A 15,423-nucleotide genomic window follows, 5' to 3' on the forward strand; every position below is an offset into this window, starting at 1 on the left:
ACAAATGATGAATGTCAAAAGTAAGGCATCCACATCAAAATGTCATATCACAATCCAAAAGATAGTTACCTGACGATTAGAGTATAATTTAGTAGTAAAGCCTAAATGTCAACGTGTCAACTGCAGCATCATGTTTCGACTACTTTACATCTGATTCCAAGTCCACTGGGGTAGAGAAAAAGTCTCCTGCAAGTAGCAAAACTGACGTTCCCGTGATTCAAGAGTTAGGGACTGATAGTATTTATCCCAGAAAGCTTGTATTTTAAGGGGCGATCAAGCTCACCACTAGAACTTGTAAATCTTGGTTGATTTCTCAGTTTCCAGAGTCGTACTACCGGCAGTAGACGCGCCAAATTGGATAGTTGAATGAGTTGGCCTAAAGTTCTTCAGATCATTATACTGACAGGGCTTAAGTACGTGCTTTGCTCCAGCTGTTAATTTAATGGGCCCAGATCTTGGACTGCAGTCATATTTGAGAGTATCTTCACTGTTAAAAGATCCAAGACCTGCATCAGGTGTTCCACTTTGGCCACTCTCGATACTCTTTGCGATGCCTTTAACTGAACCTGATTCCCATGCTTGTCTGCAGCTGAAACGACCTTCAAAATTAGAAAGCCTATTTAATGGTGAAACTACAGAAGGATCTTCTTGAAACATCAAGTTAGGGATCTTTGTTGCATTTGTACAATTGTCTGATGCAGATAGCGGCCTCTTTTTGCCCTCTCTATTGTAACCAGTTTCTCTAAGACAAGGAGTAGATGTGATCTTCTCTTTCAACTTCATCATGTCACCATGTTTTTTCTTTGTGCCAGCATTTGCTCTGGAGCCTATTTGGAGTGGCATAGGGCGGTAGTTAGCCAAAGATGGTGAAGCAACTGGATTCTCCAATGCAGGGTGCTGAGTGAAAGAACAGAAGCGCTCAGATGCAACATATACCGAATGGTCAATTTGACAGTTATCCCCAGAAATGCTGCAGTAATGATGGTTCCTGTCAGATGTAGAATACAATTCATGAAAATCCATTAGTCTTCTCTTTTCTTTTGCATCTGAAAACCATGGGGTGCTTTCTGAAGATAACTGAGACCAGGGTGACCGGAAATTCGTTTCAGAATCTGGACGCAAGAAAGGAGAATTGATGGCGCAGTTTGAACTTTTCAGAACAACAGAGCTCGAGCTCCCATTCTGACTGGAGTAATGATGAAGCGCTGTTGGTCCAGGCGCGTAGGGGCTGATTGTGAAAGATTTATATCCACCTGTAAAAGGGTCCTCAAAGTTTGGTTTATGATTATAAACAGTGAAAGGGCTTTGATTGGTTGCACCTAAATGATTATGCTGCACTGAATCAATTTGATGGCTGTTGTCAGGGGAGCAAACCCAAGGCCGTGGAATGGCTTGATTGATTCTGATACTAGGAGAGCAAGCGACCGGACCTTTCAGTGTCCCCAGCACAGGATGCACGGTATGCTTTTGTTGATCATGATTTGTAACCACTAAATTGTAGTTGTAGTTATCTGCAGAAAAATTCTCGGCAATGATCTGCTTATCTGTCCAAATCCTTTTATCCTGTGGTACATGAAAATCTCTTTTACCAACTGTAAATTCTTTTCCCATCAGACGCATTTTCGAGGGAGCGACAAGCAGTGATAAATGGTCAGAATTCCCATATTGCTGACTCCTGGTGGTTTCAAGTTGCTTGGCCTGATCATCTTGCTTGCTCCCATGGTTAGAGAAATTACTAACGTGGCGGTCTAACTCAAAAGAAGTAATAGACTGCTCATTTTCCTTACGTGGATCCAACTCAACATTTGTTCTTCCAGCATCATAGTCATAGATACCTAACCTTGAAGGCACTGGAAAAGTAGGGTTCCACTGCATTGAATCATCTATAAAGGACAATTTTAGCTGGTCTTTTGGTGGTGCTCGTTTATCCCGACCTCTAGCATCAGGGAGATTATCCATGCATTTTGAGAGTGCAGCATCGGTTACGGCTAATCCTCTGGAAGAACCCAGAATTCCCCTTGAACTTGGCAGTTGAGTCAACTTTCTTTCACCGTTTGAGTTCAAATTGATCAATTCCCCATGAGAGTTGAGGGGCAAGCCAACATGATTTTCTTCAATTCCCTTCTCTCCGTACATGGATTCTCTTTGCTTCCACTCTGGTAAAGAACATATTTTGCACATTAAGTCCTGAGGAGAAATTTGAGGGAATGGTTGATATTGCATGATATGACCACTGCAACTTCCTGTAATGGTTTGTGGCAGCAAAATAGGCTTCCTGTTCAGAATTTCAAAAGCTGATGACTGTTGAGGATATGCCTTCACAGAATGCATGGAGCAAATCCCAGCAAGTTCGTGGAGAGAACCTTTTAACTGCTCACGTGATCTCTCATTAGCACCACAAGCATTAATTAGACTTCCATCTATTTGGGCCTTCTTTTGGTGGTTATATATCTGTTGAGGCATGTGGAGAGTCCCAGGATTACAGAGATACTGTGAACCATGTGATGCCACCCCATAGCCTCTCCTGAACAATTTTAAATTGCCATTTCCCTCAGCAACTTCATTGAAAATGTCACAGCATTCAAATGAATCATCTTTAGTACCGATATTTTGCCTAAGTAAACCAGGCTCATCAGCTGTACTACACACAACGGGAAACTGCTTTGGAGATCCAGGTCGAACACCAACCTCATTTTCTGTTTTTCTCGGAATATATTTGTTTGTTCCTTTCTCCTCTACGAGGGATACAACTTCTCCTCTCTCTGCAAAACAGTCATATAATGAAAGCAGCAGCCAGGTCAGACTACAGACTACGAAAAAATCCAAATATCTGAAGACAATAACAGAAGATGCTTTTACTATTTCGTCAAAGAATCGTTTACTTACCTGAGAAGGGGACATGTTTGTCTCCTTGTTGATTGCTGCAAAAATTTACATCCCTGGGACCACTTAAAATGCCACCTGTCGAGTTCTCCACAGGAAATCGTTTAGTCCTTTTCTTGAGATTGCTACCAACTGGAATCAACGTCTTTTGGTGCTTTGCGGAGAACTTGGAATCAGTTAGACCTTTGGTCATCTTTTCTGAAACTAGATGCTTCCTTTGTGCTTTCTTTCCGTAGGTAGGAGTATAATCTGCCATGTCATTCCCACAATTCTTCCTATGTTGTGGACAACTAGGTTTTGGAAAAGAATTGGGCACTTTGAGCTTGTCAAATTTCTCCTGCAAGCAAATTCAGACAACCATATATAGTAACATAAAGCCGCTCCTGAGAATTTATTGCATTTTAATTCAAACAGTGATCAGCCTCAGATTTCATACCAGAAAAATGTTTTGAGTGATAATTAGATACTTCCCAACCAAACAATAAAGCAATCCAGTAATCCAGTGACATTAAGCACAATGTCTTGGACAATGATTTGCTGCAATTAGCATCAACTCTTGCCGGGTTAATGTATTTGAATTAATCATATATTCATTCTTATGCATAGAGTTTCATATTTAAAGTGGTTTCTTCCTGCATAGAGTAGCTTGAAGCTATAGTTTAAGAGAAGCGGAGCACTCGATCAATATCCTTTTTCTGATTTACCACACATTCTTCCCAGAAAGAGAAAACAAATAAAAAATTGAAAGCTCTACAAACATTGAACACAGAAGAAATTATGGAAATAGAAAAGGAAAAAGTGAAAGAACACAGTTATGTTCTCGTAGAAGCACACTAATTCATCCCTCAATGCAGTTCTTGGAAAGGCATCTCTATTCACCAGTTTTCCATGTGAATACTAATTCATATTATCACTCAGACAACTCCAGAAAAGATTTAATAAAGTGATCATTCTAATTACCCTATAGAAACAGCAAAAGCGAAATACCGTAAAACAAACTTTTAAAATTAAAGTTTCAAAAGAAGGTGGTTTACATCAAAAACTTTAAAACAAACAGCAAATTAAAGGTTTACGTATATGTGTGTTAGAGTACAAATCTCAACTCTCGCAATGATATACAGCAAAACTATGAGGAGCATACTTCCGGAAGAAAATTCAAGACTATAGCTATGCTGCAAAATTTATACTAGTATTATAATTTCTGAAGGTAATGATAAACATTACTTGGAAGAATTTTGGAATTTCCTAGTTCTTAATTAAATTACATCTTATTTGAGGGATTCAAAGCCTGATAATTTTCTGCTCAGATATCATGACTAAATCACTGACGAAAATCCATCAAATTTTTGATATTGATGATTTATCAAATTAAACGCAAAAATTAAATCAAACAAATAACAAATAGTTCTTCCATTCCTGGAGCATTAAATTAATTATACAAGGCTATTAGTTACTGTACTTGGAGTCAAAAAAGTAAACCCCTCAACTAGAATTATGCTGGGACATGATCATTCACCATATTGTATGCAACCAACCAAGTTTCTAATAGTGGAGAAGTGTAAATTGCCCCTTGTCACATATATCAAATGCACAAAACAAATGTCAACTAAACAGCAGTCATCTGGAAAACTCCCTTTTCTGCAAATAGTCCTTTAGGTATCCAAGTGTAAGGCCTAATTGAGGCTTCCTCTAGCAAGTAATCCAACAATTTAGATGCAACAACACAATTTCTATCATAAAATATGAGATTCTGAGCAATACTAAACGCTGAATGTGATGACAAGCACCTTTAATTTTCATCTCAGTATTCTGAAGAAACAGCATAAGCCATTAACAATCCAAAATAAATCACCAAACTGTTAAAATTCCGTCGCTTTCTTCCACACAAACACAAACAAATAAAAAGATATGGCTCCATATTCAGATGTATGCGAATTTTTCAACAGTAATTTCAGGCAGCAAGGGGGTAAAAGGACTAGTTTTACCGGAATAGTTTATAGTTCAAAGGTACTGAACTAACAAATCAGATTTTTACCAACCCAAAATCTAAGTAACTGTACTCACCACCATTATTTTATGCACAAAATTTCACATCAACGTCTCAATTCATCAAGCATCGGATACATTTCAAGTTACAACTTATAAAATTACCACAAAAAATAACAGCAAATGAAAGAAAAAAAACAAGTATTGTACCTTGTTTCGGATTAGTAGATCCAGGCAACTACTATTCACTTTCTTCTTTTGCTTAATCCTCCTATTATCCTTCTTTATTATGCCCTTATTCACCTCCTTCAACTTGCTCACAATCGTTTTCTCCTTCTTCTTCGTCTTCTTCTTTGTATTTCTCTTCTTATTTTTACTATTTCTAATAGCAGAAACATTCCGATCAGAAGACTCAACTCTTTCAATATCACAATCATCGTCGTCATCCTCATCATCATAATAATCACCGTCGTCCATTCTCTCCACCTGCGGAGCCGCAGCAAAAATGTCAATAATAGACCTTTTCTTCTGAACCCTTGATTTTCCTTTAATAGCCTTTGTTTTTCTGGCCGTTCGAATTCTCGTGACTGGAATAACATCAGAATCCACATTATCATCTGATAATTCCAGTACATCAAGCCACCAGCTGAATTTCTTTACGGCAATTGGAGGTAACATAGCTCTCACATGAACTTCCTTGGTTGATTCATCGAACGGCCAGCATTTCACCACGTCCATACTCCTCATTTTCGCAGTATACTCCCTATTTAAACTCAAACCAGGCATTTTATACAATAAATACATCGAAATATGGTACCGCATCACAATTTAAGTAAAAAATTTCAACAAAATCTTACTCACCTGATAGAGAAACCATCTATCGACACCGCCATCTTTTACGCTACCTGAAAACAACAGAGAAATCTCACACAAACATATAAAAATCAACAATTTACGAATAAAGAGTTTTAGAGAGAGAAAGCTAGTAGAAGCAGCAGTACCTTAGCTTTAACTAGAGAGAGAAAGTAAAACACACACTAACAACTACTACTACTACGAGCTAGTCCAGTAGATGCTACAAACAAAGAAATACAAACTAGGCAAACGGAGCTCCAGCAACAATATTCCATGGAAATGAAGAGATTTTTCTGTTGAGTGATGGGGGATTTGGAGCTGGGTTTTTTTTGTAGAGAGAGAAAGTAGGGAAAGAAGAGAGAGTGTGTAAGAGTGAGGAATGGCACTTTATGCGTGTATTCTATTATTTCCCGCTCGAAAAGTGTGAGAAGTAGGGGGTAGGGGGAAGGTGTCAATTTATCCTATTTTCAGCTCTGTCTATACTTTTAAGTGGGATAGCGACAGATGAGTGCTCAACCGAGCCGTATAAAAGTAAGTAAATTTAAAGAATAAACTACAGTAGAGTAGGAGTATTACATATTTTATTCAGTTTCTACTTTTTCATTTTGTTTGTAATGTGGTTTTTGTAAGTGTTATACAGTTGGAGTGTAGGACAACTCGCTCGTGTACTCAAAATGAGGGTTTTCAGAAACAAAGATTCGATGTTTAGGGAGAGAAATACCACGCGCGGATTGCAGTTCCCTGTTTTACACCTTCCACTTCATATTAATCCTAGCACAACCTATTCATTTTATTCTTTAAAATTATTACTCCCTTCGTTTCAATTTATTTGGGCACTATTTTCTTATTATTTTTTTGATAAAAATTACTCCATTCGTCAATTTAAATGACACACTATACTTATTAGTCTGTTCCAAAAAGAATAACACATTTATATATTTGAAAATAATTCAACTTTACATTTTTTATTTTACTCACTTTATTCTTAATAAGAAATTTTTATAGCAGAACAAATGTATATCCCATAAAGCTTTTGTCGCTTAAGCTTTTAGGACCACATATTTCAAAAAGTCTTCTTTTTATTCTTAAATTTTGTACCGAATTATACTACATCATCTAAATTGAAACGCATGTAGTATAAGATATTACAATAAAAAAATAAATTTAATACACCTAAAAAGCATCTAATATTTTGCCTACCTTCTAGATACCAAATGCACAAGACCTCGCAGAAAAACTAATTACAGTCAAACTTTTCTATAACAGCCTCATTTGTTCCGAAATGTTTTGGCTGTTATAGCGAAGTATTGTTATAAGAAACATATATTATAACATAGTATGAAAAATGGTTCCATAAAAACTTGGTTTTTATAGTGAATGGTTGTTATATAGTGATATTGTTATAGAGAGATCTGACTGTACCCAATTGATGTATATGTTAACTTTGATTCTTCATCAGATACTAGTCACTCCTCTGCTCAGACTTTAACTAAGCAAAGAGAGGCGTTACAATCGAATGAGAAGACATAACACAGAGAAACCCTAGTTACTTATTTGTCTACTTCACATGGGCTGCCACACGTGACATATAAGGGTTTACATCTAGAAGCTTCTGTGAATTAATTATATAGATATATACATCTAGTTAGTTAGGGAGGTTAAAGAGTGAGTGGATGATAGCTCAACTAACAACATATTTTTATTTCATTTGTATATAAACAACTGCACAGTATGAGTTGAGATACATTAATAGAGATTATATTTTCTCTCACAAAACTTTTCTGTCAATTCTCTGCAAAATTAACATGGTATCAGAGCACACTTTGCTCGATCCATTTCTAGATTCTTCGAGGATAATTCAATGAAGTTCTACTTGGAAAATTGAAATCAACTTGTTTCGATTCCTTCTTTCTTCTGATTTACTTCGTTTTCTTCAACAATTGTTTGATCTCTGCTGTTTTTCGCCATTAATGGAGGAAGACGATCCTTTTGGAGTAAGGCAGATCGTGGTTGACAATTCGCATCCTCTTTACTTAAGTCCTTCAGACAATCCTGGTGTGATTCTTGTATTTTCACCATTCGATGGCACTGGATATGCAGATTGGAGGAAATCTATGTCAATTTCCTTATCAGCAAAGAATAAACTAGGTTTTATTAATGAAAAAAATTCAAAACCTGGAGAAGACTCACCTTATTTGGACTTTTGGATAAGATTTAATGATATGGTTATGGCTTGCTGCTGAATTCCTTGACTAAAGGCATAAGGTTGAGTGTGTTGCAATCCAAATATGCTAGAGACCTATGGAAGAAACTTGAAGATAGGTATGGTTCATCTGACTTTGCAATGTTGTTTGGATTACAAAAGAAATTATTAGAAACTGTGAAAGGATCATCTGATATCTCAACATATTTTAACAATATCAAAGCAATCTGGGATAAAATAGAAGCCATAGATTCAAGGATTCCTTGTATTTGTATTGAGTGCAAATATAAAGCAAAACAGAGGAACAAAGAATTAGAAAACAGAGAGAAGCTTGTGCAATTTTTGATGGGATTGAATGAATCATATAATACCTATAGAGGGAATATCATGATGATGACTCCCGAACCAAACATTGACAAGGTATATTCTCTTCTCCTTCAAGAGGAGAGACATAGATCTATCCAGCCAATGGCATGCTCACCTTTTGATTTCAGCTCCTTCAATGTATCTGCATAAAAATAAATGAATTATCCAGCACAAGGAAAAGTGAACTTTAATACTTATCCCAAAAATGGTAACAAGTTCAATACAGTCAAAGGAAATGACAGGAGAAATATATTTTGCAACTATTACCAAAAACCAGGACATACTATAGAAAAATGTTTTAAGCTTCATGGATATCCTGTCAACTTTAAATCTGATAAACCTAAAACCTTTTAGAATCAACATGTAGTGCAGGGGAATTCAGCTATAGCTGAAGATGAGAATCACGGTATAATGGGGACCCAACATGATGCTTTAATATACAGAGAACCATTGATCAACACTTTGTTTTCAGACTATGCAAAGGAATCAGAATTCAGGTGCTTTTAATACAAAATCACAACCCTGTGGGAATAAGTCAAGAGCAATATTCTTAGCTGATGGACATTCTACAACAAGTAAAAATTGGTAACATGCAGTATCAACTTCTGAAGTTAATGTGACTACAAATTGTGCTGGTATTTCTCCTATTTTACCATCCGTTCTTCCTGATAAATCCTTTATTCATTCATGGATTCTTGATACTGGAGCATCAGAACACATGACTTTTGATAAATCCATTCTCTTTGACATTCATATGCTTTCTTACCATTTAACTATTAATCTTCCAAATTCCTATAAGATAAAAGTAACTCATGCAGGGAGAGTTACCTTTTTTCCAGACCTAGTCCTAAATAGAGTTCTGTTTGTTCCCTCATTCAAATTGAAGCTGTTATCTGTGCACAAATTCTTTCTTCAATTTGGATGTGACCTAATTTTCAGTGCCTTTTTATGCTCTTTGCAGGGCCCTTCACTGAAGAGGCCACTGGGTCTTGGTAGAATAAAAAATGACCTCTACATTCTTCAATCCATTCATTCACCACCAGAGAACTCACTCAGACAATCATCTCGTATTTCTAATATTTCAATTTCTTTACATAAATTTTCTAGTTGTTTTCCAATTCACTCTATGTCCACATCTGTAAATACTTCTCAAAATGTGTGACATGTTATACTGGGACATATGCTTTCTAGTATGAAAAATATTTCTTGTTTGACCCTAGATGCATTAAATAAAGATATTCTTCCATGTACTATTTTCCTTATGGCTAGACAACATAAACTACCCTTTCTCTCTGTATAGATATATACATGTAGTTAGTTAGGGAGGTTAAGGAGTGAGTGGATGACAGCTCAGCTAATCACATATTTTTTATTTCATTTGTATATAAACAACCGTACAGTATGAGTTGAGATATAGAAATAGAGATTACATTTTTCTCACAAAACTTTTCTGTCAATTCTCTCCAAAATTAACAGTTTAAAAGCCTCACATCCATGTGCTCTCTTAAAGCTCTTAAGCATATCTACTCTCTTTAATTTACTCCACGTTTTCTATGAAAAAGAATGGATGTAGACTCATAAGGAACCAAAGGTAAAGATAATTGTGAAAGAAAAAAGATGTCCCGTGCTGCAATAGATGAATGGCTTCCTCCACCATCGCCCGGGAGATCTTAACGAGGAGACATTTTGATCATAAGTTGCTAAAATAAACGGAATATAAGAGGATTGACCAGAGAGATAATTCAGAAAAGGACTATTACCGGGCGATATTCTTCTTTCCTTTTTAGTTAAAAAAGATTAGTGCTTTTAATTATTTCAAAATAATTAATTTAATTTTTTTTTTAAAATTTATTCTTAATGAAGAGTTTTATTTATACAAATATTATGAAATAAGTTTTAACAATCTTATCTTTTCCTAAACTTCATAGAGTATCATTTTTATTTCCTTTTTGTATAATTTATCTTCAAAAGTGAGGTTCTAACGTCTTCAATATCGAGAAATAATTAATTTGACAGCTAATATCTAATTTATAAATGTATGGGTCAAAATTGGCTCTAGTTTAGTGAATGCAAATGGACGAGCTGAGGCCGAGGTCAAAACCAAGCACGATCCACTGGCGAGGAGTCGCTCAAAGGGAGAGACCAGTGCCGAGGTCGAGTAGAGAGCAAACGACTGCAATTGTTAGAATATTCCTATGATTGTGAATAGGAATATTCTGTTGAATATTCCCCCACATTGTACTATTTTAAGATTTTCTAGGGATATCCCTTATAAATAAGAAGAGGGAGGAAACAAATTAAGGGGGATTCAGAACTTTTATGAAAGAACATCTTGTAAAGAGTTGACTATCAGGAATATATAAAAAGCTTATTTTGTCTCTCTTGTTTGGTTTCATCACATAATATTCCTCTTTAACTCACAAGATTCAAGAACACATAATCCACTTCATTTGTCCGCTGTCACACGTTGTAGTCAGAGGAAGGAATCATCCATCTCATCCAACATTTGGGTGACAAATTCCTTCTTCTTACATTTAATGACATTTATCACATTTATTGCATGTTTTCATCCTCTTATTAATTACTAGTCATTGAGCATTAACTCAGTATTTGTTGACTTGAACATGGACCCATACCGTCTAAGTTGTTTAATTTCGAATCCGGAATTTATTACTTTTAACTTGGTTTCACCCCTTATCTATTTATTAAATTGGTTTAACTAAAAGGGTTTAAAACTTTTTGGTCAAACAATATGGCGTTGTCTGTGGGGACTTCCTAGTTTAAAAGTTTAGTTTCTTCTAGATCTAAAAAAACAACAACAAAAGCTCCCTTTTTCTTGTTTGCACAAGCTAACAATGACAGGAAAAGGAGAGGAAATACTGAAAGCAGTGATGGGTGTCACTACCAATCCCCTAGGCACCATTAATGAGGTGGACAAGGAAGACAAGGAGCTTGTGATGCCGAGCGCCCCACCCAGGCAAAGTGATTCACCCCTCCTCGTGGGAGTGTAACCGCTTCACATGAGAAAAGAGCCTCCACGTCCATAACGGAAGAAGCGTCGTCCGCAGTAAAAAATTATTGAAGGCGTGGCTGACAAGTACCCTAAGCAGTATACTCGACAAACCCGCTCTAGGGGAGAGTAGGAATACCGCACGAGTTGATACCCCAGTAACCATCAACGAGCAACACACTCCTCCCCCAACAGGTAACCATCACACTGTTCTTGATGTAGGTAACGACGCTCTCGTAGCTGTTCTAAAGAAAATGAAAAAAATGGAGAATGAGAATAAAGCGCTTCACGACCAAATGAGGGAGCACCAAGAAAGAGTTGATAAGATACTAGGCGCCTCGAAACTCCTGCTAAAATGGGACGTCGGCCGATTCGTGGAACATCCATACAATGAGGAGGAAGCCCCACATGCCATACCCAAACTTTCAAAATGCCACCATATCTAAAAATATACGACGACACAACGGACCCTGAAGACCATATCATTCATGACGTCATGGCGGTAAAAGGCAACGACCTCTCAAAAGAGCAGGTACCTAATCTCTCCCAAACTCACACCACAAATAGGTTGTGAGACGGTCGAAACAATAATAAACCCAATACATGTTGGGTTCGAATCCACTTGGAGTTAGAATTTGGATTAGGTATATAACTAGAGCTAATGTATGATGTGACTTAGATTGGACTTCCACATATTCATTGGTTGTTTTCTATTTCTAGTTTTAGCTAAGGATTACAAATAATAACTAGAAAATAGTATTTTTGGTTTTGAGTATTTTTCAAATGATAAAGGAATCTATGGTCGTGACTTTCACCTAGGTGGCTACCTTACGAGTTGTAAACTATAGGGCAAGTTTAATTTATCGGGCTCGTGGTATAGCAAACACATGCAATTGGCTACCTAAGTGTTGCTTTAAATAATATGGTAACAGTTAGAAACCATTGTATAAACAATATAGTAACAGTTTAAAACCGTTCCAATTGGAAAAAAATAACCGTTCCAATAGAGAAAGGGAAAACCGTTGCGATAGACGTATTTACTGTCACAGCGATGCAAACCGTTGCAAGAACCATTCCAGTAGACCTATGGGTACGCCGGCTGATGTGACGGGCTTTAAACCGTTCCAATATCCCTATGGCAATGGTTTGGCAGTCTGTGGAAACGGTTTTTCAGCTGTTATCGTGGACCAATTTTTCAGTAGTGAATTTAAGCATAAACAAGGCTAGATATCACTAACCCAATCACAAACAAGCCCTAAAATTAAATATCCATTAAGTATCCTCACTAGAGTTGAGCCACAACCCTAGCTAAAGATTTATCTACTCATGAAAAATAAAGAAGTACAAGAAGAAATTTAGGTAGAATGCATGATCATAGATTAAACAAAGAAAAACTAATGTTAAGAAGTCAATCTAATACAAATTTACTCAAAGAAGTAAAGAAAAATGTTCAGGTGCACCTCTGCAAACTAAACTTAAACTAAAAATGACAAAAAATTGTATTTATACTAAGCTGAAAATATCTGACAAAAATACCCCTACGGAGGTTATGCGACCACATAATTCTGATGTGGACCGCAAAATGGTCTTATGCGGCCGCACAATTCTGGTGCGGTCCGCACACTTGGGAACTTGGGGATGGAACTTGAGGTCTTCTGCGGTCCGCATAAAAATGGTTATGTTCGCATTGAGGATTCTACGGTCGCACAAAAGTGATGCGGTCCACACTCTCTAGTTTTTGGATTTTGATCAACTCTCTGATTCTTCAATCTTGCAGACCGCATAATAATGATTGCGGCTGCATATTTTTGGTGCGGTCCACACTGTCTGAGCTATCTAAAACCCCTTCTATGAATCTCTTTCTGTGGTTGCACTAGAATTGTGCGGTCCGCACTGCTAGCCTCTTTGCCCAGTTTTGGCTCTTGTTTACTTTTGACTCCTTTATGAGTTCATTTTGCCTTCTTTGGATCGTTTCCCAATATCCCTTCAAGTAAGCATATTTTGTTAGTTTTCGGGAATACCTTGAAGCATTTTTGAGCTAATTCGCAAGTAAAAGAGAGCAATTAAGTGGTCAAAATCCCTACTTATCAACTCCCCCAAGCTTAAGCATTTGCTTGTCCTCAAGCAAATAAGGCAATTCCCACCTCCACTAGAAAAAAAGATATTTCAGATGGCCTAAGGTGAATCAGACACACATCAATTGGGACCAACAATTACCCACAACACATATGAATTATCAACAACACAATGATATGACTTTTTGAGTACAATAGTTCTAGTATGACACTAAAGCATCAAGAGTTCACTCTATTCATCAAGAAAGCACGCTCTTTGACGTAGGTCATTGTGGATCCCAAACTCCTCCTCGTCCTCTACTCTCCATTAGTAAATCTCACTTTAGAATGTAACACTCGAAACAAGGATTGTGAAAAGTTCGCTTTTCTCTCTCAAAAGAACGTCTCAAGACCGGCTTTAAGTACCATAAGCTTGCCCCTCATGTAAATCACCACTAATGTAAGCTCACTCAACTTGAAATCATGTAGAGTTTTTGCGGGATGTAATGAAGGCTTTTGGATCAATGTAGGACTTGTTGGAATATAATGGTTTCATCTTTCCTTAAGCACTCCATTTTCTATTTTCAGCTCATACTTTCTCGACTCTTTGAGTTATTTTATTCTTCCTCGGGGGAACTAGAGAGATGTAACGTCACTCTTTCTTGAGCATGAAATTCATTTTTCTCCTTTTTCTATTTACTTTAATCCTTCTTCCTTATTTTCTTTTGGATTCCCTTCAATTCTTCACTTAATTCACTTTCTTTTTGGCATTTTTTTTGTTCTTTCTTTATTTCTATTCTTTGCCTTCCCTTTTCTTCATTTCTTTCTCTTCTTTATACCTTCATCACTTTCAAACTCCTCTTCTCTCCCCCAAACTTATGTTTTTGCCAATTGTTTCTCAAGAATGCTAAGAAAAGATCGGGTGCCAAGAGTGGGTCATTGTATAACAAATGAATGATTGTAATGTGGTTATTGAAAGAAAAAGGGCTTCGACTCAAAGGGGTTGACTAGGTGATAACTAGGGATTTTAATGCATTTTATACTCCTTCTTGCTTATGCTTTGATTAGAAATTCATACAAAATAGTCCCAAAAGGCTCACAAGTTATGCTTGATTGCAGGTTTAATCAAAAAGTGACAAGATGTCAAAGATCAGCTCAAAAGGAGTGAAACTTGCACAAATACCAAGACAAGACAAAGCTCAGGCAAAGAAAGGCCAGTGCAGCCGCACTACATTCTGTGCGGTCCGCACTGTGAGGTTCAGAGAGCATGACTTTCAAGGCACAAAGGCAATCGACCGCACTAGGATTTGTATGGTCCGCACTGAAGGAAATGCGACCGCACGTAATTTAGTGTGGTCCGCAGAACCCAAGATCAGAGAAGTGCCAATTTCAAGGATTCAAGTCAATGCGGTCCGCATTCCATTTTGCGCGGACCGCTCTAGAAGCCTCCGCGGCCGTAGTCCATTCTCTGCTGTCTGTAGTGCCTGAGTTCAGAGAGTCAGATCTTCAGATTCAGAGCCCTAGTGCGGCCACACACCATTTTGTATGGTCCGCACTAACCCTGCAGGGGCATTTTTCTCCAGAATTTTCAGCTTAGTATAAATAGCTTCTTTTCCCATTTTTAGGGTATCAGATAGTTTTGTAAAACAGTTGCGCTTGTGGGTTCGAGATTCTTAGCTATTTTGGGCAATTTTATCTACTTTTCATCATTTAATCTTGTTCTTTAGCTTAGAAATTAATTAATATGAGTTGTTCTTCATCTATTTCTTGCTTTTATTCTTTAATCATGAGTAGCTAGACCCATAAGCTAGGGTTGTATCTCAACCCTAGTGTGGGTAATTGATGAGTCTTGTATTTTAGGGCTAGATTGACTATGGGTGTTTGATATTTGGGCCAATTTCATGGTTAATGGATGAATTAGTGGTTGCAAACACTAGTTTGTGTTTAGTTGACTAGGGCATTTCTTGAGAAAGAGAGCCTAAGTCTTCGAAATTGGTCTAACAAGGAATTGGGGCGTACTTAGGAGATTGATAGCCTCAACTAAAAGGTTAAACCTCGAGAGAGTA

At 37.1% G+C, this 15,423-nt stretch overlaps 1 protein-coding gene across 2 annotated transcripts; it reads right to left on the reverse strand.

The window, feature by feature from the left end:
* Window positions 1-10: 10 nt before the first annotated feature.
* LOC104213020 (uncharacterized) lies at window positions 11-6,127 on the reverse strand. 2 transcript variants are annotated; one of them, XM_070151788.1, is made up of 6 exons: window positions 5,871-6,127; window positions 5,731-5,774; window positions 5,080-5,632; window positions 2,887-3,220; window positions 284-2,762; window positions 11-186 (listed from the first exon to the last, which is right to left on the reverse strand). In XM_070151788.1, the coding sequence occupies exons 2-5, from the start codon at window positions 5,760-5,762 to the stop codon at window positions 286-288; spliced, it is 3,396 nt and encodes a 1,131-aa protein (XP_070007889.1). In that variant the 5' UTR covers window positions 5,763-5,774; window positions 5,871-6,127; the 3' UTR covers window positions 11-186; window positions 284-285. The 2 variants fall into 2 exon arrangements, with proteins under 2 accessions (XP_070007889.1, XP_070007888.1); XM_070151787.1 differs by having other exon boundaries at window positions 11-201.
* Window positions 6,128-15,423: the final 9,296 nt, after the last annotated feature.

The sequence above is a fragment of the Nicotiana sylvestris genome, chromosome 7 (genome assembly GCF_000393655.2).
Source record: "Nicotiana sylvestris chromosome 7, ASM39365v2, whole genome shotgun sequence".
Classification (NCBI taxonomy): Eukaryota; Viridiplantae; Streptophyta; class Magnoliopsida; order Solanales; family Solanaceae; genus Nicotiana; species Nicotiana sylvestris.

Bases quoted from the DNA above. Each gene is read 5' to 3' on its own strand.
- LOC104213020 (XM_070151788.1), bottom strand. From the start codon at position 5,762: ATGGCGGTGTCGATAGATGGTTTCTCTATCAG. The intron at 3,221-5,079 runs GTACAATACTTG...ATTTGCTTGCAG, and splicing joins ATCTACTAATCCGAAACAAG to GAGAAATTTGACAAGCTCAA. The intron at 2,763-2,886 runs GTAAGTAAACGA...ACTGTTTTGCAG, and splicing joins CAAACATGTCCCCTTCTCAG to AGAGAGGAGAAGTTGTATCC.